The sequence below is a fragment of the Prionailurus viverrinus genome, chromosome A1, assembly GCF_022837055.1.
Source record: "Prionailurus viverrinus isolate Anna chromosome A1, UM_Priviv_1.0, whole genome shotgun sequence".
NCBI lineage: Eukaryota > Metazoa > Chordata > Mammalia > Carnivora > Felidae > Prionailurus > Prionailurus viverrinus.
Genome location: NC_062561.1, coordinates 172,661,768 through 172,687,029, shown reverse-complemented (window position 1 = coordinate 172,687,029; position 25,262 = coordinate 172,661,768). Strand labels below are relative to the sequence as shown.

The 25,262-nt window shown below is 39.1% G+C and overlaps 1 protein-coding gene across 4 annotated transcripts in view; it reads left to right on the top strand.

The window, feature by feature from the left end:
• Positions 1–25,262, top strand: part of EPB41L4A (erythrocyte membrane protein band 4.1 like 4A) — a 261,867-nt gene that overhangs the window by 217,865 nt on the left and 18,740 nt on the right. For 3 of the 4 annotated variants that reach the window (XM_047824657.1, XM_047824507.1, XM_047824424.1), the window contains exons 17-19: positions 6,709–6,756; positions 7,759–7,836; positions 19,875–19,994. In XM_047824657.1, the coding sequence (XP_047680613.1) occupies positions 6,709–6,756; positions 7,759–7,836; positions 19,875–19,994 (246 nt within the window). The remainder of the gene's footprint in view (positions 1–6,708; positions 6,757–7,758; positions 7,837–19,874; positions 19,995–25,262) is intronic. The other variant, XM_047824580.1, reaches the window with a different exon arrangement.

Below are 25,262 nucleotides of genomic sequence, written 5' to 3'. Positions count from 1 at the left end.
ACAAGTGTGAGAAGCATTGAAGGAACAAAAGGCAGGGAGGGTGCACCCCTGAGATACGGATGCTATACTGCCCCTGGGCTGACAGGATTAAAGGAGAGTGGGGTATTACTTGGAGATCAAAAACTGTGTCCACCTTTGAGCTGGCCTTCATGAATCTGTGCTCGTTGCTCATGCTGTTGTGGGCACCACTACTGTAGCAACTGCTGTTGCTGCCCCTGCTAGAGGTGCCACTGCTGTAGCTAATGCTATGGGGCTCCCACTGCTCAGGAGTGCAAGCGTGAATGCACAGGGATGTCAGAAGCATACCTGCCTCCAGATCTCACTTGGGTGTCTCTCTAAGTGGAACCCAGCTGGCAAAGGAGTCTGGGAAAATAGTTTTCAGGCTTCTAGTCTTTTTTTTTTAATGTTTGTTTGTTTATTTATTTAAATGTTTTATTTATTTTTGAGATAGAAGGAGACAGAGCATGAGCAGGGGAGGGGCAGAGAGAAAGGGAGACACAGAATCTGAAGCAGGCTCCAGGCTCTGAGCTGTCAGCACAGAGCCCGACGTGGGGCTCGAACTCACGGACTGTGAGATCATGACCTGAGCTGAAGTCAGATGCTTAACCGACTGAGCCACCCAGGCGCCCCTGATGTTTATTTATTTTTGAGAGAGAGAGACCGAGTGAGAGCAGGGGAGGGTTGGGGAGAGAGGGAGACACAGAATCCGGAGCAGGCTCCAGGCTCTGAGCTGTCAGCACAGAGCCTGATGTGGGTCTCAAACTCACGAACCATGAGATCATGACGTGAGCCGAGGCTAGATGCTTAACCAACTGAGCCACCCAGGTGCCCCTCAGGCTTCTAGTCTTGACAAAACAAGGGAGATTATTGATGGGTTTGGATGGGCTAAGTATCAATGGAAAATACCTGGCCCAGATGAGAAAACAGAGGCTAGGGGGAGGTAAGGTAGCTGTCCTTTGTGACACACCTGGGTTTGGATACAGATCTGTATGTCTGAAAAAGGCAGTGATATTAATCATCATTTAAGTAAAGCAGGAGGAAAGATTTCCCTATTAAGGATTGGTTCAACATGGACAACACTTAAAACCAAGGCAATACCACTGGGAGATACTTTAGAGTGCCTCTGTGTTTTGAGAGGGCATGGGTAGTGAGAACTACTAAATATATTAAGAATTTGGCACTGCATGATTATTGTTAAAGACACAGGTTTGTATAGTTTTTCGTCCTTAATTGCTAGTGTACTTTGACAGCATTCCCTGTATAAAATTATTGTACATGTTGAGCAGATGGCCATTTTGATTTTAACACACTTGGAAATGAATTTATCAAGTTTGGCTAAAATATACCAAAATTTACATTTTTTTCCTCAAACTAATTGCTTGCAATAGTCTGGAGTATATACATTCTGAAATCTAGACTTAATGACTTCTATATTGAGATACATTTTCTGTTGGCTTCCTGTGAGGTACAGACAAGTAATTGTGGTGAGTGGATACAGGGTCCTTTCATTGACACAGTCCAGGGGAAAGACTGTTTTGATTCATAGGGAAGAGAATCTTGTTGTCCGAGCGGCTGTAGAGCCTTCTGTCCAGTTATGTGTATCACTTGAAAGGTCTTTTATTGGGCATGTATGTTTTGAGACTAGCCATTGCTACATGTGGGCAAAGAAGAGCTAAAGCTCATTCTTTGTTTCTTTCCACTGTAAAATGCCCTCTGAGTGTCCCTGTCCTTGTCAGTCTTGTTTTATCTTCACAGATATTTACCTTGCCCCTGGGCACAAATCCTTACATGGCTAGAGTAACTCTGGCATTTAAAACTGAGATTTGTGAAAAGCATAGAAGAATCTCAAGAACTTAAATTTAATAACGGGATTCTGTTATTCTATTTTGTAATGGATGCCAGAATAACATGTTTTATAGAAGATATCAAAATTTTATATTTTTCCAGTTGTTTGTCATTAGATGAGTACATCTGTCAAATTCTGGATGAGGTTAGAACACTGACCCTTAACCTTTTTTGGGTGAGAGGACTCTGAGAATCTAATGAAACGTTGGATCATTCCTAAGGGGGAAAAAGTACATAATTAGATATACGTACACACTTTCATGTAATTTTCATGGTTCATGGAGATCCTGAAGCCTGCTTTAAATGTTCCTGTTCTAGGAAAAGAAAGCCAGCCTTCTGACAATACAGTTTTCACCCCTATCCATCTTTACACTCAGAAATATTTATTGAGTGCCTACTTTATGTAGGCACTGTGTTAAATATCACCCAAGAGAGTCCCTGCGCTTTGGGAGTTTACAGTTTGTTGAGAAAGAAATATGTGAATCATATAAATGCATGTGCACTTCAGACTTTTATATATTCTTGACGGAGAGTTATGTGGTGCTTTGGGGTATTTTAGAAAACTTTTTATTGAAACCTAACATGCATACGGAAAAGTACACGTGTCCCAAGAGTAACCACTTGATAACTTTGATCATCCAAATACCTGTATAACCAGGACTATTAGGGGAAGTTTTGCTGAGTTGATGAGTCAGGGAGGCCAGGGAAAGGTTCCCAGAGGCTGGATTTTTGAACTGGAATATGAGACAAGAGTAGGCAAAGAGAGCTGGAGGAGTTAGCATGCACGGAAGCTTTGGAAGCCTCTGGAAGGGAGTGGGGAACATTCATGAGAAGGCTTACTGGCTGCTAGTGTTGCTCAAGCATAAAGAGTGAACAGAAATGTGTTAGAAATGAGTCCAGAGAGAAAACACCTCCTAGGACACCTGAGCCTTGTTGAGGATGTGGGTTGTTAGACCAGTAGGTTTTAGAAGGGGGTTATAACAAGATCACATTGGTATCACGTAAAGATGAGCTTTCTTGTCCTATGGAGCAAGGGTGGATGAGGGCAGTAGTGGAAAGAGAGAGCCTGGCAGCAGGCTACTGTGCAAGCCCTGGTGAAGGCTAATGGGAACTTGGGCCAAGATGGTGATGTGAAGATTTAAGGAAGTGGGTGGTTTTGAGACCCATCGGGAGGGTTGGGAGGATCGATATGAGGGGTGAAGGAGTGATAGATGTGAGGAATGAAATCCAGACTTAAAGTGTGATGCACTGAAATAACAGTCACTGGGACATTACAGGCTTGAAAAGGACAACTGTGAGTTTGGTTTTTGATACGTAGAATTTCTGGTATTTTTGAGAAGTTTAAGTGCAGGATTCACATGGATTGTTGGGTAGAAGTCTGGAGATAGATTGGCTGTCGGCTAAAAGGTAAATTTCTTAAAGATGTAAATTGAAATATGAAACAGAGACGAGGTTGTCTAGATAGATACTATAGATAGAATGCAGACACCAAGCCAGTGACAGAGCTGAGGGAAACTCCAGCATTTATTTGGCTTAGTTGAAGAGAGTTACCTTCAAAGGAAATTGCTTTAAGAGAAAAGAGAAATTGTGGCCATAGGAAAAGTCAAAAGAGTGAAAATCTGCTTACTAAAGAGGTACCTTCCCTCTTTATTCCCAGAATGCTAGACGCCAGGTTTGTACCTCCCAAGCATGAGATCAGAGACTCTTGCTGTATGAAAGACAGATCCAAGATCCAAAAGACCTACAGATACCAACTTTCAAGGGATCCTCCAGTGAAATGGTTGAGATTACCCATATTACTTTGCTCCACACCACAGTGAAGCCATCAGTTAACATGCTCTGCACCATCCAGAGGGTTCCAGAGTTTTTAGTGCTTAATTCTTAAATATGAGGAGAGAGCCATCATCACTTGGCATTTGAGGATTGCTTCTGTTTGGAAAGACAGAGTCAGAGTAAGGAGCATGTGTATATACTCACGGGAAATAGAGACGATTTAAGAAAGAAAATGTCTTAGAAGTATAATTATCTTTAGGAAAAAGAAAATTTTGATATGAGAAGAACAAGTGGGAATTCTTAGACTTCATATTCCTGTGGCAGAATTTAAAATAATCAGTAGAAGGTTTGGAAGGTAAAGTTAAGGAAATCATCCCCAAAGCAGAACAAAAACAAAACAGATATGTGGAAATAAGGATAAAAATGATCGAACCTAGATATCAAACATTTGACTAATGAAATTTCTAGGGAGAAAAAAAAGAAAATGCAGGAGAGGAAACTATTAAAGAAGTAGTATAAGTATAACAAAGTATAACATATCCCAGACTGAATAATCAAACTTTATAGAGAGAAGCTACTGGACATTTGGCATAATAGATTAGAAAATTAGATCTATTCCAAGATCCATTATCATTAAATTTTAAAGCATTATAGGTTAAGAGAGGTTTTGTAAAAGTTGGAAGGAGGGAGGATTATGAGAAAAAAGTTCATGCACAAATGTTGACAAATCAGAATGGTGACATTGGGCTCATTAACAGCAATATCAGAGAAAGAAGATAAGCATTGCCTTCAAAATGCTGAGGGGACGTTCTTTTAAATTTAGGATTTTAAGCCCAGATAAACTATAATTACATAGTCAAATAAAGATATTTTGAGAAATTCCAATTCTAAAAAAAAAAAAAATATGTACCTGACATGCAGACTTTCTTTGTTAACAACTGAAAGATATGTTCTCCAAAAACAAGACAAGGAGTCATGGCAACTAGAAATAGGGGGTCCATTACAAAGAAGCAGAAAGAATTCCCTGGATTTTAGTGAAGAGAGTAATCAGAGTGATATTTCTGCAGCAGTACTAGGGAATAGAGCATCCGGATGTGAGCAGGAGAGCACAGGGGTCCAGGGAAGATGTCCTAAGTGTTCATACATCTCAGGAAGAGTTTTGTAGCTCTCAGAGTTTAGGTGAAGAATTAGTGATAAGAATAAGGAAAACTAAGGAAATGATATGTACATAGAAAACCAGGCAATTATTGTCTCTTAAAATAATTGTAAAACCAATACAAGAATGGAATTGTATTCCTTAAACACTGTATAGATAATCTGTGAACATATATATAGTTGTGTTTATACTAAATAAAAATTATTGAAAATTTTGATATAAGGACAGAGACCTCTCAACATTATGTTGTTTGATATATGTATTTTTAAGAAATGGGGGAATGTGGCATGAGCCATGTCTGCCCATCAGAGTGTGAAGGCACATGTAATAAAGGGTTAAGGAACAGAGATAAGGAGCTTAGGCACCTCTCTTAAGAAGTTTGGTGCTTTGGAGGAGAGAGGATAGACTGGGAAAAAGATGAAGGGGGATGTGGAGTCAAGTAGATGTGTGCGTGTTTAAATAGTAGAAACTTGATAACGTGAAAAGCTGGTAAAAGAATTTTCCATAAGGACAAGTCAGGGATAAGACAGTAGTTACTGAAAGTCATTGAGAAGTTAAGAGGTGATAGGACCCACACAACACAGGTGGAGAGACTGACCTTAGTTGTGAGGACAGATCTGTAAATAACAGAGGAAGATGTAGGCATTTTTTATTTTTGGTAACAGGAAGATGAAAGAGTTGCCATCTGATGGCTACTTTTGCCTTTGGAAGGAGAGAACAAAGTCAACTGCCGATGCAGAGGGACCAGTGTATCAGAGGGTTACAAGGTAAAAAGGGTTTGAAACTGCTTTGCAGAGAGAGAGTATTTAGATCATAGAAAGGCGTTAGGATGTTGTGGATTCACCTGAAGTTTATGAACATGGATTTGTAGTGTAACTAATATGCCCTTTTGTGTAACTCCCTCCAGCACTGCTCAGCTAGCTGTTGAAGGCTGGCTTAGAGGACCTGGATAGTTTGATTTACCCATGAATGGGATCTTGCCCAAAAGGCTGAACCAAAAACAGAGAGTTGGAGGAAGTTCTGGGTCTTGGCACACATGTTATCGAAATGAGGGAAATCTCAGTTGAGTCAGGAAGAAGGCCAAGAAAAGCTGACGGAAAGTAGCAAGGTCAATAAACAAACGGTCCTATTGAGATCAAAGAAAGGTAGAATGGAAGTAGTGGAAAAAAGCAATAATAATAACAGCTAACGTTTACTGGGTGCTTCAGTGAGTCAGGTCCTACTCTGTGCATTTTAAATGTATTAACTCATTTTATCCTCATAACAACTCTTGTGGGAGGTTCCATTAAAACTAAAGCACTTAGTAGAGAAGTAAAAATTACACAACTCCTCAGTGGAGGAGATGGGAGTCACGTTCAGGTTGTCTGGCTCGATGCCTGCATGTTTAACCAGGAGGCCCCATCAAAGCTGTTCAGAGGTATAAACAGGAAGGGGAAGAGATTGTGGTCACAGACCAAAGTTTGGAGGTGGTTATAGATGATAATGTCCAAAGTGTGGCCATGATGTGGATTGCTGAGTTATCGTAAAGAGATCATCCGAAAAATGGTCAAGGGACTTGGTCACGGGCCAGGGTGTTGGAAAGGACATGTAAGTGAGAGCTGACGTCATTTAGATTATGGCAGAACTTGACTGGGCAGATTACAGACCTAGGAACTGCAGACAACCCTAGCTTCAGATGAATAGAATTTAACAGATGTGTTGTGCATTGTTGTTTGTAGACTGTCTGCAACCTCTGTTAGGTTGCTGGCTTTTTGAGGCCAGTGTTCTGTTCTACTTCTGGGACTGGGTGTATTGTGTGATTTAAATATTTGGTGAATGAAAGAATACAAAACTGAGATGCATTAACTGAAGTGAAACTCATTTTGCTGTGTTTTCCTTAGCCAACTGATCACTTTCTATTTTCTTTAATATCTTCATTTATTTGTTTTCTATAGGAAAGCCCATAACAGTGGTGAAGACTCAGATCTAAAGCAAAGGAGGAGGTAAAAAAGTAAAAATGGAAGGAGGGTCAGGGAGAGGGAGGAAGGATTAGCACTACTCAGAGTTGAAGCAAGAACGGGGATTTTTTTGTTGTTGTCGTTATGATTTTATTAGTGGCTACTTTAAGGCTATGATCAAAAAATTGACTTTCAAATGCCACTTTTGGCTTCAGTTGTTTCTCAGTCTTACCTTCTGTAGCATCCTTAGCAATTTCTCTTTTTTTCTGCTTCATTGTATCTCAGAGGAACTCTCTTCGTTATCTATTGCTGTATTAAAACCACCCCAAAACTTAGTGGCTTAAAGCAACAACCATATATATGTTATATGATTCTGTTGATGAACAGGTTGGTTTCACTAGTCTCACATGAAGCTGCTGTCAGATGGCAGCTAGGACTGGAATATTCAAGAGGCCTTTCTCTCTCATGTCTTTTGTCTTGGCGGAATGGTAGGAGGCCTGGGGCTTCTTTCTCTCTATGGTCTCTCTCCCTGGCTGGTCTAGGCTTCTTGAGATGGCAGCCGGGAGGAAGCAGGAGCTACCAGCCCTGTTAAGAGATAGTCCTGGAGCTGGCAGAGTATCCCTTCCATGTCATTCTGTTGATGAAGTCAGTCACAGGGCCAGGGCTAATTCAAAGGGAGGGGAAATAGACTCTACCTCTGTCGATGGGTGGGGGATGTGACAGGACTTTGTATCCATAGTTAGTCTACCACAGGGACTTAGAGCTTTGCCGTGTCAGAGTTCTGTTGGAAGTGCTTGATTTTGTGGTCTTTTTGGGGAGCATGGTGATATTTGCCTTCATCTGCTTTCACATGTCTGTAGACTCATTCGGCTGTCTTACTGAATTGAGTAACACTGACTGAGGGAGGGATGATACAGCTACTTATGTTTGGCTTAGTCATTTCACTGCAAAAGTCATTCCAAAGAACCAATATGAACCTTCCTGAAATTTTTTTATTTGTCATAAATGTGGGTTTTTTTTCTTTTGTTCTTCTCATTTTGTCCTCAGGTCACGCTCACGCTGTAACACGAGCAGTGGTAGTGAATCAGAAAATTCTAATAGAGAACACCGGAAAAAGAGAAACAGGTAATATCTGAAACCGTAGTTATCTGGAACTCCAAAATCAGAGGTGGCTGCTGGTGGTAGAAGCTGTGCATCCTCTATTTTTAAGCCTGATTTTCTCCTCTGTGTTTAATAAGGAATCTGGCACTGTTTTGAAGCACTATTTTAGGAAACTGCAGCTCTTTGAACTGAGCGTCTGATCTTTATAATAAGATGATTAAATAACTTGGCAATCAGGGTCTCTTCTTGTTAATTAAAAAAAAAAAGATGATCTATATTTAGGTGCAATGTGTAGTGAGTTTGTTTAAGGATGGTAAGAAATTTTGCCATTTTTAGAGGAATTTCTCCCTGAAGTATCTTTTTTTTTTTTAATTTTTTTTTAACATTTTATTTATTTTTGACACAGAGAGAGACAGAGCATGAACAGGGGAGGGTCAGCGAGAGGGAGACACAGAATCTGAAACAGGCTCCAGGCTCTGAGCTGTCAGCACAGAGCCCGACGCGGGGCTCCAACTCACGGACCGCGAGATCATGACCTGAGCCGAAGTCGGCCGCTTAACCGACTGAGCCACCCAGGCACCCCTCCCTGAAGTATCTTTTAACTGACATTACCATATTTTGCCCAGCCAAAATGGAGAGACTCATTGTTTCATAGATGTACATGAAAATATGCATTTATATTCATGTCAGGAACATACAATTAGATGGATAAATGTATTTAGTTCATATCTTTAAGACTGCTATTTAAAGGCTCATTCTTAAGAGCTTGTTAATAATATCATTTAACATGTACTCAGTATTAGTGATAGCTTAATGCCTTAATCAGTTCTCCCTATTCCCAAAGTATTTATTGAACAAGAAGTGTTCACATAGTGAAAGAGCACCATATGAGGAAAGAGAGGGATTTGGTTTCTGGTTGTCCCAGCTTCTAACCCAGTGGTTCCCAACTGGGGGCAATTTTGTCCTGCCCTTCCACTCTCTGAGGACATTCAGCAATGTTTTGAGACACTTTTGATTGTCGCAGTTGGGTGGGGGGATTGCTATTGGCCAGGGGAGCTACTAAATATCCTGCAATGCACAGGACAGCCCTCTCCCACCCAAGACGTATCTGGTCCAAAAAATGTTAGTAGTGCCACCACTAGGAAACTCATTCCCACCTCATGGGGAGCTCTGGCCTGGTTGCTTTACTTTTCTGGGTCGTCTTTTTCCCTTGTGTAAAGTGAGGAAGTCAGAGGAGATAATCCCTAAGGTCTTTCTTTAGTACTTGAAGCCCTCGTGCTTGGCACACACTGAATTGTCCTGCCTAACTCTAAAGCCTGTGTCATAATAGCCCAGACAGCATTGTAAGAGCGGATCGTTTTCTTAGGAAAGTTTTCTCTGTGGAACCTTCTTAGGGGCTGGAGTCACACTAGATAGAGGTAACATCTCAGTGTGTTATGACACCCTTCTCAAGGAAATGATTATGGTTTCTTCATCTGCAAAAGCCCAAGTGTGGAGGGTAGCTTTCCCTCAGGTGACTTCTTCCTACTCTGAAATTCAGTATCTGCATAAACAACACAAAACATAGCAAAAAACAAAAAAACAGATTTTCCTCCTATTTGTACTTATGATCAAGCCAGTATCTTAACAAATTTATTTGTTTTGCTTGTTGTATTCTAAGTTATGCTCATAGATGCCCTGGTCTCAACTTCTCAGAAGGTGACCTGTTAAAAAAAATTGTCTTTTGGGGGCACCTGGGTGGCTCAATCGGTTAAGTGTCCAACTTGGGCTCAGGTCATGATCTCGCCGTTTATGAGTTCTAGCTCCGCATTGGGCTCTGTGCTGTTAGCACAGGGCCTGCTTTAGATCCTCTGTCTCCCTCTCTCTCTCTCTCTCTCTGCCCCTCCCTCCCCTCTCAAAAATAAATAAACATTAAAAAAAATGTCTTTTGGGACCCAAAGTGCTCATGGTGACATTTGCTGTTACAAATGAAATACCCTGTAAAAGTTGCCAACAAGTCCTTAAATATTCCATTCCTGATCTAGTTGGAGCAGCTTTAATATTCCTCATAGGTGTTTTCTCCCTCACGAGTTTCTCCCTTTGCCTTCCATGAGTGATTTTGTAGATTGGCTTTCTTTCTAGTGTGTTTAGTAGTGTATTCTAGAGTGGTGGTGGCTCTGAATGTTGACATGCCATTATACTCTGTAAGGTATTAATGAGAAATCACTTTCAAACACACTCTGACCCAAAGCCTTTCCAACTCATTTATTTTGCCAGTAGAAGTACTGCCCCAGGGTTACATAAGTTGCCTGTTGTCTGTGTAAGATGGAGTCTAGGGTCGAGTTCTCAGGACCCTAGCAAAAACTAGGCAGAGGGGAAAATATGTCTTCTAGTTCCATTTTCTCCTGAAAGTGGTGCAGCAGGTGACAGTGTGCAGGGAGGAAGGGGGGACAGAAACATCGTATTGCCTTTGGGTGCCGTTTCCTCATTATGTTATGCTATCGCTAACCCTTCTGTCCAATTATTAGCCTTTTAGATTTTGCCAGAACCCATTCATTCCACATCAGGATGCAGAGATCTGAATATTTAAACTGCAGCCCTACTGACAGTCCTGTTGAGTCTTCTGTCTGTGATGAAGGGTTGTTTCCTTGTGTCTGACTTCCTACTTGTTCAAAGACTCCTTTTTGGGGGAGAGGATGAATCTCTTCAACCTTACCCTGCCTTATCTCAGCCAGTAGTGTGACACAACCAAGCTCTCAGTAGCATCCTTTGTGTTTTTATTAAAGGAACCTGGTAACCCTAGAAAGGGGCAAACTGAATCCTGAGCATGCTGATGTGCTACTTCCTGCCAGCAAATTCTCTAAATTCAGCCCCAATACTTCATTACCTTTGAAACCAGAGCCTGCACTTGACACACCCCACTTTCCTGTCTCCCTGGGGGAACTGTACCCTGGGACAGCCAGTCAAAGATTGTACAGATATGTTTTTTGAATGTTTTGAAGCCTCTGCTGTGTCTAGTGGAACTTCAGGCAGAGTCAGGGTTACTTTTTGGAGATGTGTATATTCTTTGTGGTTTTGGGGATGTTGTTCCCTTTGTCACTCCTTCTTGCTGGATTATTTATTTTTTTATTTTTAATTTTTTTAAATGTTTATTTATTTTTGAGAGAAAGAGAGATAGAGTGCAAGCAGGAGAGGGAGTAGGGAGAGGGAGACACAGAATCTGAAGCAGGTTCCAGGTTCTGAGCTGTCAGCACAGAGCCCGACGCGGGGCTCGAACTCATGGAGTGTGAGATCATGACCTGAGCTGAAGTCAGACGCTTAACCAATGGAGCCACCTGGGCACCTCTTGCTGGATTATTTTTTTAACATAAAGAAGTCTTACCTATTAGATTTGAAGCCCCTCTATTGAAATACTGGGTGTTATTTTTTAGTTTAGTTTATCTACAATGTCTACCCACTGGAGCATAATCTGCTTTGCTGTTCCCATGGATAACAATTTAAACATCTCTGATTTTGTGTGAGGAGAACTACAAGTTAATAAAACAATATTTATAAATCAGCTTTACCCAAAGCAGTACTTATGGCTTTTAACAACCATTAAAAGTAAATAATAAGGGGCAACTGGGTGGCTCAGCCTTTTGAGCTTCCAACTTTGGCTCAGGTCATGATCTCACAGTTCATGGGTTTGAGCCCACATTGGGCTTTGTGCTGATAGTACGGAACCTGCTTCAATTCTCTGTCTCCCTCTCTCCCTCTGCCCCTCCCCCTCTTGTGTTCTCTCTCTCTCTCTCTCTTTCTCTCTCTCTCTCTCCCTCCCTCCCTCCCTCTCTCCCTCTTTCCCTCCCTCCCTCTCTCTCAAAAATAAATAAATGTTAAAAAAAAGAAAAAAATTTGAGGTGCCTGGGTGGCTCAGTCGGTTAAGCATCTGACTTTGTCTTGGGTCATGATCTCACCATTCGTGGGTTCGAGCCCCATGTCAGGCTCTGTGCTGACAGCTTGGAGTCTGGAGCCTGCTTCAAATTCTGTGTCTCCCTCTCTCTCTGATCCTCCCCTGCTCATGCTCTGTCTCTCTCTCTCTCTCTCTCTCTCTCTCTCTCTCTCTCTCAAAAATAAACACAAAAAATTTTTTTAAAAAAGGAAAAAATAATTCGTACCAACTCTGGAAGGCTAATATTAGGAACAAAGATTATTCCAGTTTGAGAAACACGTAGCTGTAGGGAAGCACATCCTCTCTCTCCTCTGGGTCCAGAGCTAGTCCAAAGTTACTGAGGCTAGACAGGTGAGGTTTCTGTTGTCACTTGTGTGTTAACGCTGGGCTTTCAGTCCGCGTCATTTCCTATGGCACGAGAAGGCTCTGCTTCCTCCTTTATTTTGGGGACCTGTTGATGTCTTTCTTTACACCTTTCCATCTTAGTTATTTCTTTACTATTTTTATAATCTGGATGAGTACCCTACAGTTTTTTTCTAGGTTTTGAGATTTGAGAAGACGGTTTTTTACTCCTTTGTTGGGGCACTGTTTGTTGTTATAAAATATAAGATGACAGGGGTCCCTGCATGGCTCAGTTGGTTAAACGTCTGACTCTTGATTTTGGCTCAGGTCATGATCTCATGGATCATGGGATTGAGCCCCACATTGGGCTCTGCACTGACAGCTTGGAGCCTGCTTGGGATTCTCTCTCTCTGTCTCTCTCTGTCTCTCTCCCCCTCCCCCATTCATGTGCACATGTTCTCTTTCTCTAAATAAGTATTAAATAACATCTAAGATGACAAAAGCCTTATTTTCCCCTTAGTGTCTCTGCTTATAGCTTCATCTCTGTCCTCCTACCTCCCTTTTTAATCTATCATATTATTTTTCCTCACTCAGTTTCTTTCTTTTCTTTTCTTAGCTTCTCTCCACTCTTTCTTCCTTTCTTTTGTCTTCTCTGAGTTATGTCTCCATGTAGGAGCCAGGGACGTGTCAGAAAAAAACCCAAGGATGTGGGTCAGGGTCTCGGTTCTGTCTTGTACTGGTATGTGACCTTGCGCAACTCTTTAAACCAATTTAAATCTGAGTTTTCTCATCTTTAAAGTGGGGTGTATACCAATCTTTGTTGTTGAATGGGTCACTATAAAGATAAATGAAATCTAGGAAATGAGAGAATTTGATGGTGGAACCATGTAGTCTGATAGCTGACCTTTGAAATTATGGCCTCTTCTTTGCCTGTCTCTGCTCTCTTCCACCCCTTTCTCCAGCTTTTCCCACGTTTCTTTAGTCTCATATTCCTTTCTCCCACTTACCCTACCTTTACACATTTGGTTGTTTTCAGACCAGACCTTCTTATCCTCTGATTCATCAATAGGTTTTAGTAGATTTTAGGTCCCTATGTGTTTCCAAGTATATGATTTTCTGGTGATAGGGTCTGTAGCTTTTATCAGATTCTTAAGGGGGTGTCTTTGTAACCCCAAACAGTTATAAAGTGGTCATTATGATCTAAACTATGAAGAAAAGATTGATATTAGCAAATGAAATTGGTACTTCACTTCACTGGCAGGGTTAACTAAAATGCTTAAGTTTTCTTTAAAGATTGCTTACTTTGCTCTGCTGATTTATGAAACAATCAGTTGGACTAAATTTATCAAATTGGGAACCTACCAAGTACAAGGCAGTATGAAGCTAATGATCTATATGGATATTAGATTATATTTGTTTTTATGAGTTAGAATTTTGAATCTTGCACCTGAGATCAGAAGTCTCAGCCAGCCTGTCTCTATAGGTTTGAGCCTATGGGCCTTGCTCTGGACTTGCCCAGGATGTATGTTGAAGGAGAACCTCGGAAGTAGACTTACAGTGTGAAACCTTTCACAAACCAGCTTTCCCTTCAAATACCTTGAGCTTAATAAAATATCCATTACATTCAAAGAACCCAGTCTGCAAAATATCCTATGTGCTCTTGATGAAAATCAGCAGTCCTTTGAGCATTCACTGGGGAGCATCTGTGGATTATTTAGTCATTAGCTTAGTCAAGAGGTTTGTAAAGATCCTTTCTACTTTGAAAAGTAGAAAGTGCCCTGCATACATACACAGATACTATTAGATTAATGAGAACATTCAGCACTGTTCAGTTTTATCTGAAGTCCCTGATATATATATATAAAATGATACCCTTTAACAAAAAAGAGAAGTTGGTGTTTCTAACAAATTGATTCTACCACAAGTGTTGTTAGAATTTCTTCTTGCACTTTTAGATATCTTTAGAGTCTGTATTTGAATAATGGGGTAAAATGGTTTTAAATATTGAATACATTATTGCTTTTTTTAAAAAAAGAGGGGCCCCTCGGTAGTTCAGTCTGTTGAACTTCCGACTTTGGCTCAGGTCATGATCTTGCTCTTCCTGAGTTCGAGCCCCACATCAGGCTCTCTGCTGTCAGCACAGAGCCTGCTTCAGATCCTCTGCCCCCCTCTTTCTGCTCTTTCCCCACTCATACTCTATCTCAAAAATAAACATTTAAAAAAATTTAAAAAGAAAAAAAAGGAAGAAGAAAGAAACTGTCTTCTATGGCACTGTAACAGGGATGATACATCTGAGTAGGGAAAATCTAGAGGATGAATATTTTGGTAGGGTTTTCTTGTTGTTAGAGTCATTAAAAAAAAAAAAAAACACTTCATTATCTTTGTGCCCAAGGAAAAAGATGAGTTTTGAACGATAACAAGCTTAAACCAGTGGGTATTTTTTCCCCATAGCCTGAAAATAGGTTTCCTTGTAAGCATTCCCTATTGCCCTGTCCCTGATTTAGGTAAGGGCTGCAAACAAGGTAAAAATTGTGGGTATGGTGAAGGCAGTTCATGCAAAGCCAATAAAAACAATGCTCACCATGGTACAGATTGTAAGGGTTACGGATTTCCACTTTAATAAGTCATGTCAAGATTTAGGTGTTTGATAGGGACGATTTAGGGCTTCCAGGGCATAATCAAAGTTGACAGAGATGACTCTGGTAGTGCTGAGCTGTAGCAACCGAGGAATGCTATCAGATTACTGAGTGAGTGCAAAGCAGGTTGCAAAATTAGGAAAACAGAAAGAGTTTGAAAGGGAAATTGCACCAAAGGTAGCCCATTTTTGTAGGGAGAGCATAAGGAATAAGTGGAAGAGACAGAAATACCTTTAACGTCAAATCAGAATAATATATTGATGGTAGGGGGAGGTTGGGAAAAGCAAATGAATTTTTTGCTTGCTGGTCTTTGGGGAGTATGTCGACAGATGCCTGGAACCAACAAATTTCCCAAGGGAAGAAATATTACTGAAAAAAATAGATGAAGATTGGTTTATAGCAGGTGATCCAAAAATGAATGAATTGATGAGAAACACAAGTCCACCATCACTTGGGACCTGCAGGCTTAATATTAGCAATGGAGTGGCCATATGAAGCAATTGTCTGGAGAATTGTGCTATACCTGAAGAATAGAGGTTGGTTTCAATGTGTCTGACTGGCTTGGAAATAAAACACAAATAGAGAAAACATAGAGTTTTAAAACTAGAAAGGATCTTTGCAATAATTTGGTAGGTGAAGAATCTGAGAGTTGACCAGAGATGAGCAGTTTCCCCAGAGCTGGGACGAGGCAGAGCTCAGGAGCCCATGTCTTGCTCATGTTACCTTGAAGCTTCATTCTACATTTGCTCCATGGGCTTTCTCAGGTTCAGCATTAAACGTGGCCTTTATCCCAGTGAATGAGAAATGAGTTAAGAACTGGAATAAAGGAAGGTCCTATTAGGAACAAAACTCCTCAGGTAAAGGTGGGGGGCAAAGTGAGACCCATGGGGTTTGTGTAAGAATTCATTTGGTAATGTGAGGAATTTGGTAGAAGAGGCAGAACTATAATTGGGAAGTAGGAAAGAAAAGACTAGGAATAGTCATTACCTTCGTTATTGTTATCAAGTGATTATATGGCATTTCATCTTCAAAACCTTTTGCAGACTTTAATTGTCAAGTGCAGTCATAATCAAAATTGCATAGATCATCTGGAAAAGTAGGATGTTGAAGTTTGGCGAGACATGTAGGAAATATATTAGAATTCTCTCATTCTGAAACATTGTTGGGATATACCTTATTCTAAAGCAATGGTCTCCCTTAAATATTGATTAAAAAATGAAAGCCTTGTTATGATAAGTCTTCTTAACCCAGCTGTTAACTCTCCTTACTTGTGGATGAGGAGATAGACAAAATATGACGAATGTTGTTATTACCTTGGAGAGTACATGAAAGAAACAATTAATATTTTTGAGGTTCACTTCTATTTTATTTTAATTTGTTTAATGTTTATTTTTGACAGAGACAGAGCACTAGCGGGGAGGAGGGGGACAGAGACAGAGAGGGAGACACAGAATCTGAAATAGGCTCCAGGCTCTGATGCGGGCCTCGAACTTGGAAACCGGGAACAGTGAGATCATGACCTGAGCCAAAGTTGGATGCCCACTGAGCCGCCTAGGCGCCCCTGAGGGTCACTTTTAAATGCAACATCTGAAAATGAATACATCCCTAGTATAACCCACAGTGGACTCCTTTTTCCCCCTTGAGACTTTCATGACTATCTGTCCTGTAAGAGTACATTTTGACTTTTTAAAAGGTATTATGTCAATAACAATGCTTGCAGTGTTTTTATTCTTCAAAATATGAATCTCTACATCAAAATTAAAATATAGCAGAAGAGCAAAAAAAGCAACACTGGTATATCCCATACCTAGGGATAAATGAGACAAGGCAGAATCATAGGGGATGCCTTTCACCCAAATGTCTATTTCTTTATTCTTTCATGCACAAAATAGTTCACTCCTGCCTTTTAAGGATTGAGCATTATAATATTCTTGCTTCCAAGAGCTAGGATTTTTCCTTTCCACACTGTACCTGTGTTTTCTGGAGCACTTCAGGGATGGAAGAAATGACACTTTCATTCTTGTAATGAGGCACCATTAACCAGCAACCATTTGTAAGGGTGTAATTTCAAACTTCATTACAGATTTAGGTAGCCACACAACCTCATTACTTGGGAAAATGTGCTTCTGTTGTGACTCTCCAATGAGCCTTACATTTTTAATGCACCTTGTTAGAATATTTATGAGATAGTATCACCAGTAGAGGGCATCTGTCTCTGAAACATGTGGATGTTACCTGACAGGGTTTCACTGCCCTCACTTTAGAGTCTTCTGTTAGAAAAACAGAAGTTATAGGTACATGCCATAGTCTGAAATTCTTTCCGATTTAGTTTTTATTACTAGCAAGGTATTGGAACTATGTGTGGTCATGTCTTTGTCTTATTTTTATTTTTATTTTTTAATTATCAGGGTAAAGTCTCAGTATGAAGGTAATGAGCTAAAGTCCACACTGGAAGAGAATGAGAGTATAGTAATTGTGCTTCCTTTTAAATGTCTATCCTCTGGGTAAAGTATATTTGCCATGCTGGTAGGCTTGACCTCTGAAAAATATTAAAAGATGCTGACATCCTGGTGAAAAAAATTTAACATTGTGAAATTTAGTCTTGCCCATGAACTGTGCAGCAAATTGGCTTAGAATGGAAGCTATGGTCTAAAAGACTCCAGGGTGAGGAGTTAGGAGACCTGGGTTTTATGTGTTTTTCTGGGAAGTTGAGGTGTGGGTTCCTGTGGAAGGGGAAGTAACTCCTGCCAGCCTGACATATTCCCATTGAGTGTCTCTTCCTAACTCTGGGTCCCTCATGTCCTGGGAGTGTCCAAGAATTGTTCCCCCACTGGACTGTCACATGATAACATAGAGTGGTTCAGAGATTGTAGGTTCTGGCTATGAAAATACATATACGTGTGTGTGTGTGTGTGTGTGTGTGTGTGTGTGTGTGTGTGTGTATGTATATGCATGTGACATTTTCAAGTGGGAATGTTTGTTTCAAAGAATAACAATTATAATCTCAAGTAGTATACATTCTCATATTTTTCTTTGGATCTAATTTTTTTAAATGTTTATTTTAGTGAAAGAGAAAGAGTGGGGGAGGGGCAGAGGGGAGGGAGAGAGGATCCCAAGCAAGCTCCACACTTGTAGTGCTGAGCCCAACACAGGGCTCGAACTCATGACCTATAAGATCATTGAAATCAAGAGTCAGATGCTTAACTGACTGAGCCACCCAGGTACCCCTAGAAATTTCTAATATTAAAGTCTATAGCAATGTATATTCAATTTTAATTTCCTCTGTACATGCTGTGAGAGAGAGAACTATGTTTCTGAATCTGAAACATGGCATCACTGTATCCTGTTAATTTTCATATAACAGCCTATTAGAAATGAAAGCTTTAGTGAGGAAACACAGTTCAAAGGCTTGAAGTGTGTTACAGATAATTTTTTACCTAACACAATTTCTCTTTAATCTAGAGAGATTTAAATAGTTTCTTCTTCATAAGCTACTATAGTTTTTAACTTGAATTTGCTTTACATTGTCTTTAACTTATTTGTGAAATGAATTATTTGTCACCCATCTACTGATTTGCATTTATAAGCAAATCTAGATATCCACCCCATGGTCTGTACTAAGTGCTGTTCACAGGGCAACCAAAAGACATCTGTTAAGAGAGAGAAAATGTCTCCAGACTTGTCTGTCTGTTCTTCTCATTTTTTTTTTTTTGAAGCAGTTATTCTCATATAGTCACAGTTTTGTGATGATGACCTTACAGTTCCATGCTGCTGTCCCACACCCTGGGAGCATCAGCGTGTGAAATGAATACTCCAGAGCAACTTCCTGAAGAACTAACAAAAACTTTAAGTTAAATATTCAAATAACAGGTGTTTGATTTTTGTAGAGAATACCCATGGCTTCATAGAATCATTGCAGTGCATTTCAGACAGGATTGCTTTAACTAATACTTCTTCCCAACCTGTATTACCTCTGTTATTAGAAAGACTTGATACAGGAGCACCTGGGTGGCTCAGTTGGTTAAGTGTCTGACTTCACTCAGGTCATGATCTCACAGTTCGTGAGTTTGAGTCCCATGTCGGCGCTGTGCTGACCACTCGGAGCCTGGAGCCTGCTTCAGATTCTGTGTCTCTCTCTCTGCCCCCACCCGCTCACACTCTGTCTCTCTCTTTCAAAAATAAATAAACATTAAACAAATTATTCAAAAAAAAAGAAGAAGAAGAAAGAAAGACTTGATACACCAAAAATCCAAAACTTCTGCAGTGTGGTGCATGGATAGGCATTGTTAGGTTCAAACAGGATTTGAACATTCAGAATTGGTTGTCAGCACTTGAAAATTGGAAGAGTTCACTTTAAAAGCCCAAATTTGTGGATTATCCTTAAAAAAAAAAAATCAGAGGATTTGGAAACACTGTCCGATCTCACATGGCAGCTGCCTGTATCCCCCCAGTAGCCGCCACCCTGGGTTTTCCTTTCCCTTGTTTACATTCCCTGCCTGGCCCCTGTCTGCAGGAGTGTTGAACCTTGCCTGCCTCTTGGCCAGGTGAGGCTGCGCTCATCAGAATGGCATGTACCTGCTCAGCGGCTAACACACGGTGCCACCACTTGTGGCTTCTTGTACTTCTGGTTTTCTATCTTAAAAATGGGAATTGTATCTGGCACCTTTCGTTCATGAAAAATTTGACAATTAGTGTGAAATTTTAAGAGTACTTCAAAGTAAAATTATTTATTGCTACTTTGGTTAGTACATTTAAAAAATATTTTGTTTCATGATTTTAGAATGGCTCTATAGCAGACACTAACTGTTTCTTTAGTCAAACCTTAAATATGTTTTAAATGAGGTTTTTGTTTGACATGCCTATTTCTTAGAAGCTTTTAAGCCAAAGATAGAAGTTTGAAACTAATATATACTTCCATATTTATGTATAAATATTCTAACATACTTATATGTGTGTGTATACACTTACCTACTTATGGATATATTAATCCAGTTAATACATCTTAGCTTTAAGTGATTTTAATAAAACTGTTCCTTGAATAACTTTTCATTTCTTAATAAGTTTTCAATAACTTATTTGATAACTTCTTAACTTTTAAAACCAAGTTTAGGATGAACCAAAAACTAGAGCACCACATGTGTGAATATTAACTTGAGATGAATGGTCTTTCTTTTCAGAATACGTCAGGAGAATGATATGGTTGATTCAGCGCCTCAGTGGGAAGCTGTATTAAGGAGACAAAAGGAAAAAAATCAGGCGGACCCCAACAACAGACGATCCAGACATAGATCTCGCTCGTACGTGGATTCTTTTTGTAGCTTTCTTCAAAAACACTGAGCTTGAAGTAGCATGCAGATTCTTGGGCAGATTGGGCTGTCTCTTTGAGGTCTAAAGTGATTGTAGTTCAACCAGGATTGTCCCATTGTTTGTCATATTTACCTTCTTATGTTTGTGGCACTCATTAACTATATCTGAAGCCATAGAAGTTGGAGCAGTGCCAAAACAAAATGTCAGAAACGAGGCTATCAAAACTATGTTTTATTTTGTTTTGTTTTGTTTTTAAACAAAGCATACATTCAACCGAGTAAGTAGGCGTAGTCTTTGTTCTGGAGCCTGGCTCTTGGTGAAGTACCTGCTGTTTCTCTCAATTGGAGTCTGCAGAATTCTCTGAAGTCTTGTTTGAGATTGAACCAGATGTGAATATCTTCCTATTAAATTACCATTTGTGAGCAGTAGTCAGTGAGTGATTCATTACACCCCAATGTTGGGATTTGCCTGCTCCTTCTGTTGCTAGGCAATGCCATGTGTGAGCACAATTACCCGTAATGATGAGATTGCCAGTCCCCCAGATTAATTTTCTTTTGAGCTGATAAAATTTTTATGTTTTTTTTAAATGTGTGCATCATCCAGATTTAGATATCCCCATCCCCACACCCCTTCTCAAAGCTTACCTTTTGAAAGTGAGCTGGGACTAACTACCCATCCCTTTGTGATCTTAGGTGGTTAGTTGTCTAGTGTTGCTTATTTGTGGAGGAAGGGATTAGTGTCTCAGAATGGTGGAAGGATGCCAGGGAGTGGATGCAGAGACAAGCTGTAGGTAGGTGAGGGGCTTCCAGGGAGTCAGGCAGAAGGGTGCAGCTCAAGTTAACAGAGGCCAGGAGAGGATTCTAGACGATACACCTCAGAACCCTGTGTGACTCTAAGAGATGCTTTTTAGTCTTAGATGCTTACTTTTTAATTGGAAGGTATCCTAGAGTTTGCTTTTATCGGTAGTACATCATATTGAGTGATGTCTGCTTCTTTTGTAATAAAAAATTTGCAAGTTGTCACTATGCAGTGTACCACTCCCTTACAGATTTATTCATTGCTCCATAATGTTTTTGTTGTGGAACCTAATTAAAATATTCAATTTAAAGCAGAAGTTAATAAAAAGTTTCCTTTGTCTTGGATACCACCTTCCCCCAGCTCCATTATAAAAGAGAGGTTTAGAACTGGAAGAATCAAGAACTCATTGTTGACAGTTTAACCAAAAGGCACAGAATCCCCAAGATCAGGATGCAACATACTCACGGGTAAATCTTTTGTAATCACGCTTTTACCTTTCCATGTGGAATCTTCTTCTATGAGGGACTTTCTATACACAATGTTTGGTGACTTGTTAAATCTTAAAAAACATGTTTAATTTTTCTAATAATTTCTAAAACATTCTAAATTCAATTAAGTGCCAGTACTAAATTTCATTTATTAAAAAGGGAAAAGTAAAATAAAATTGGGAAAAATTTTATATATAAAATTTAAGGAGATCAAAAAAACATTACTTGAGGCAATATGTAAAATTTTTGAGTAATAGTCCATTGTATGATTATACCACAACTTGTTTATCCATTCTTCTCTTGATGGACATATGGATGGTTTCCAGTTTTTGCTATTATGTTAAAAGTTGCTATAGATATTCATACAAGTGTATCCCTGGAGTATGTTATTTTATGCCCTGGGATAGATACCTGAGTGGAATTGCTGGATTAAGGGATATTTCTAACCATATTATATGTAATAGTAACTACCACCGTGATTTCCAGGGAGGCTGAATCATTTTATACCCCCACTAGCAATGAATGAGAGTTCTAATTCTGCCCCATTCTTGCAGATACTTAGTTTTGTCTTATTAGTTTTAGGTAGTCTACTTGGCCTGAAGAGGTATTCCATGATGGTTTCGATTAACATTTGCCTGATGACTAATGATGTTAACCACATTTTCCTGTGCTTTTTGGTTGTTCATATATCTTCACTTTTAGTGTTGAAGTTTTTGCCCATTTTAATTGGATTAAAATTAAGGATTAATTAAGGATTGTTTCCTTTTTATTATTTATATGTAGCATTCTTTATGTAGTCTGGATATAAGTTCTTTTTCAGATATGTGTATGGTGTATATTTTCTTCCTGGCTGTGGTTTGCTTTATCATGTTCTTAACATTGTCTTTTGATAAGCAGACTTTCTAAATTTCAGTGAAGACCAATGTATCATTTTGTTTTCATTTATAGTTAAGGCTTTTTTATATCTTAAGGAATATGGGCCTACCCTAAAGTTGCAAAGGTGTTCTCATATCTTTTTCTAGCAGGTTTATAGATTTTGCTTTTGTATTTAGGTCTGTCATCCATCTAGAATTAATTGTCCAGTATGTGTGAGGTAGAGGTAGATATTGAGAAGTTTTTTCCAGTTGTTTATGCACTATTCCAGTACCATTTGTTACAAAAAAGACTATCTTTATTGAAATGCCTTGGGGCCTTGGTTGAAAATCAATTGACTGCTTATATGTGGGCCATTGATCTAGTTGTCTATCCCTAAGCCACCAAGTTGTCTTGGTTACTGTAGCTTTATAGTAAGACTTGAATCAGGCAGTGTAAATTCTCTAATTTTTTTTTCAAGATTGCTTTAGCTATTTTAGGTCTTTTCAGTTCTGTGTGAATTTTTGAATCAGCTTGGTAGCTTCTACCAAAAAGTAAAAAATAGACTTTAGACTTACACTGAATCTACAGGTCAGTTTGGAGAAAATTCTTAACCATCCATTTATTTAAGTCTCTTAACAACTTTCAGCAGTGTTTCTTGGATTTCAGGACAGAGTTATTGTATTTATTTTGTTGCATTTAACCCTAAATGGTTAATATTTTTAATGGTACTGAACTGTCCTTTAAAAAATGTTATTCTCCAATTGTTGGTTAGTAGATAGGAACACAAATTATTTTTTGATATTAATATTGTATCTTGCCATCCTGCAACCTTGTTAAATTGATTTCATATCTCCAGAAGCTTTTTTTTTAAATTTCTTAGAATTTCCCACATTTACAGTCCCATTGTTTGTGACCAGGGACTACTTCCTTTTATTTCTATTTTTTTTTCTTTTTATTTCTGTTTTTTCCTTAATGCACTTGCTAGATCTTCCATTTTAGTGTTGTATTACAATTTTGAAAAGAAGTGTTATGAAAGGAGACCTCCTTGGCCTGTTCTTTTTCCTATAGAGGAAACATTCAATATGTTAAGTATGATGCTAGCTGTAAGACTGAGGAAGATCCATTCTGTTTCTAGTGTAAGAGGTTTTTTTTTTTTTTATCATGAATGAATTTTGAATTTTGTTATAAGCTTTTTCTGCATCTGAGGTGACTGTATATGGGTTTTATTCTTTATGCTGTTAGTGGGAGAATTACAGTGATTTGCTTTGAATGATACATCCTTGCATTCCTGAGATAAGCCCTCAGGGTCATGATGTATTATCTTTTCTGTATATTGTGGGATTCTATTTGATACTATTTTGTTGAGAAACACTGGTCTATAATTTTCTTGTAGTAAGTATCTTTGTCAGGTTTCTGGCAATGGGGTTTTACTGGTCATTTAAAATAATTTGGGAAGTGTTCCCTTTTTCTTCATTTTCTGAAAGAGTGAAGTAAAAAATTAACATTATTCCTTCCTTAAATATTTGATATAATTCACCAGTAAAACCATCTCTGTCTGGAATTTCCTTAGTGGAAAGTTTCAAATTATAAACTTGATTTCTTAAACAGATAGTGATAAATTAGGCTATTCAGGTTTTTTTACTCTTTTTGTGTGAGTTTGAGTAATATATGTTTTTTTTTAAATTTTTTTTTCAACGTTTTTTATTTATTTTTGGGACAGAGAGAGACAGAGCAGGAACGGGGGAGGGGCAGAGAGAGAGGGAGACACAGAATCGGAAACAGGCTCCAGGCTCTGAGCCATCAGCCCAGAGCCTGACGCGGGGCTCGAACTCCCGGACCGCGAGATCGTGACTTGGCTGAAGTCGGACGCTTAACCGACTGCGCCACCCAGGCGCCCCATGTAATATATGTTTTAAAAGGAGTTTGTTCATTTTATCTAACTTGTCAAATCTTTTAGCAAAAACTTGTTCATAATAATGCTTTAGTGTCTTTTTAACATCTGTTGTGATATTACCTCTTTTATTCCTGATGTTGATTGTATTTCTCTTAATTTTCCCTTAATCTTTTCAGAGAACTTTGGGTTTTTCTTTGTTGTCTATTTCATTGATTTCCACTCTTTATTATTTCTTTCTGTTTATTTTGTCTTTTATTCTTTTTTCATCTTCTTAAGATGACAACGATTTTAAACCTTTTTTTTAAATGTTTTTTATTACATTTGAGAGAGAGAGAGCACGCAAGTGGTGGAGGGGCAGAGAGAGAGGGAGACACGGAATCTAAGTCGTCGGCACAGAGCCCTATGCCAGGTTTGAACTTGTGTGAACTGCAAGATCATGACCTGATCTGAAGTTGGCTGCTTAACCAACTGAGCCACCCAGGCATTCTGCAAACCATTCTCCTTTTTAAATATAAGTACAGAGTTGCAGATTTCCCTCCAACTATATGTCACATATTTTAATAAGTGTTTTCATTATCATGTAATTCAAAATAATTTTTAATTTCTCTTGTGATTTCTTTGACGGTGGACTTTTTTTAGTAGTGTGTTGATTAATTTCCAGATATTAGGGGGTTTTCTAGATATCTCATTAGTATTGATTTTTTTTATGTTTATTTTTGAGAGAGAGAGAGAGAGAGAGAGAGAGAGAGAGAGAGAGATGGGGGAGGGGCAGAGAGAGAGGGGGACAGAGTATCTGAAGTGGGCTTTGTGCTGACAGCAGAGAGTCCGACGTGGACCTCAAACTCATAAGCTGTGAGATCATGACCTGAGCCAAAGTTGGAAGCTTAACCGACTGAGCCACCCAGGTTGTGCCTATTATTGATATCTAATTTAATTCCATTGTGATAAAATAATCTGTAAGATTTTAATCCCTTGAAATTTATTGAGACTTGTTTTATGACCTAGCATATGATGATGAATGATCTGATGGACTTGGGAAGAATGAGTATTCTCAGTCATTGGGTGTAGTCTATAAATGTCAAGTATATCTAGTTAGCTGATGGTGTTCTGATGGCCTCTGTCTTTTCCAATTTGTTTACTCTCCAGTCATTGAGTGAGAGGGATGTTAAAATTTCCAAAGATGATTATGAATTTATCTGTTTTAGTTCTGTCATGTTTTTTAA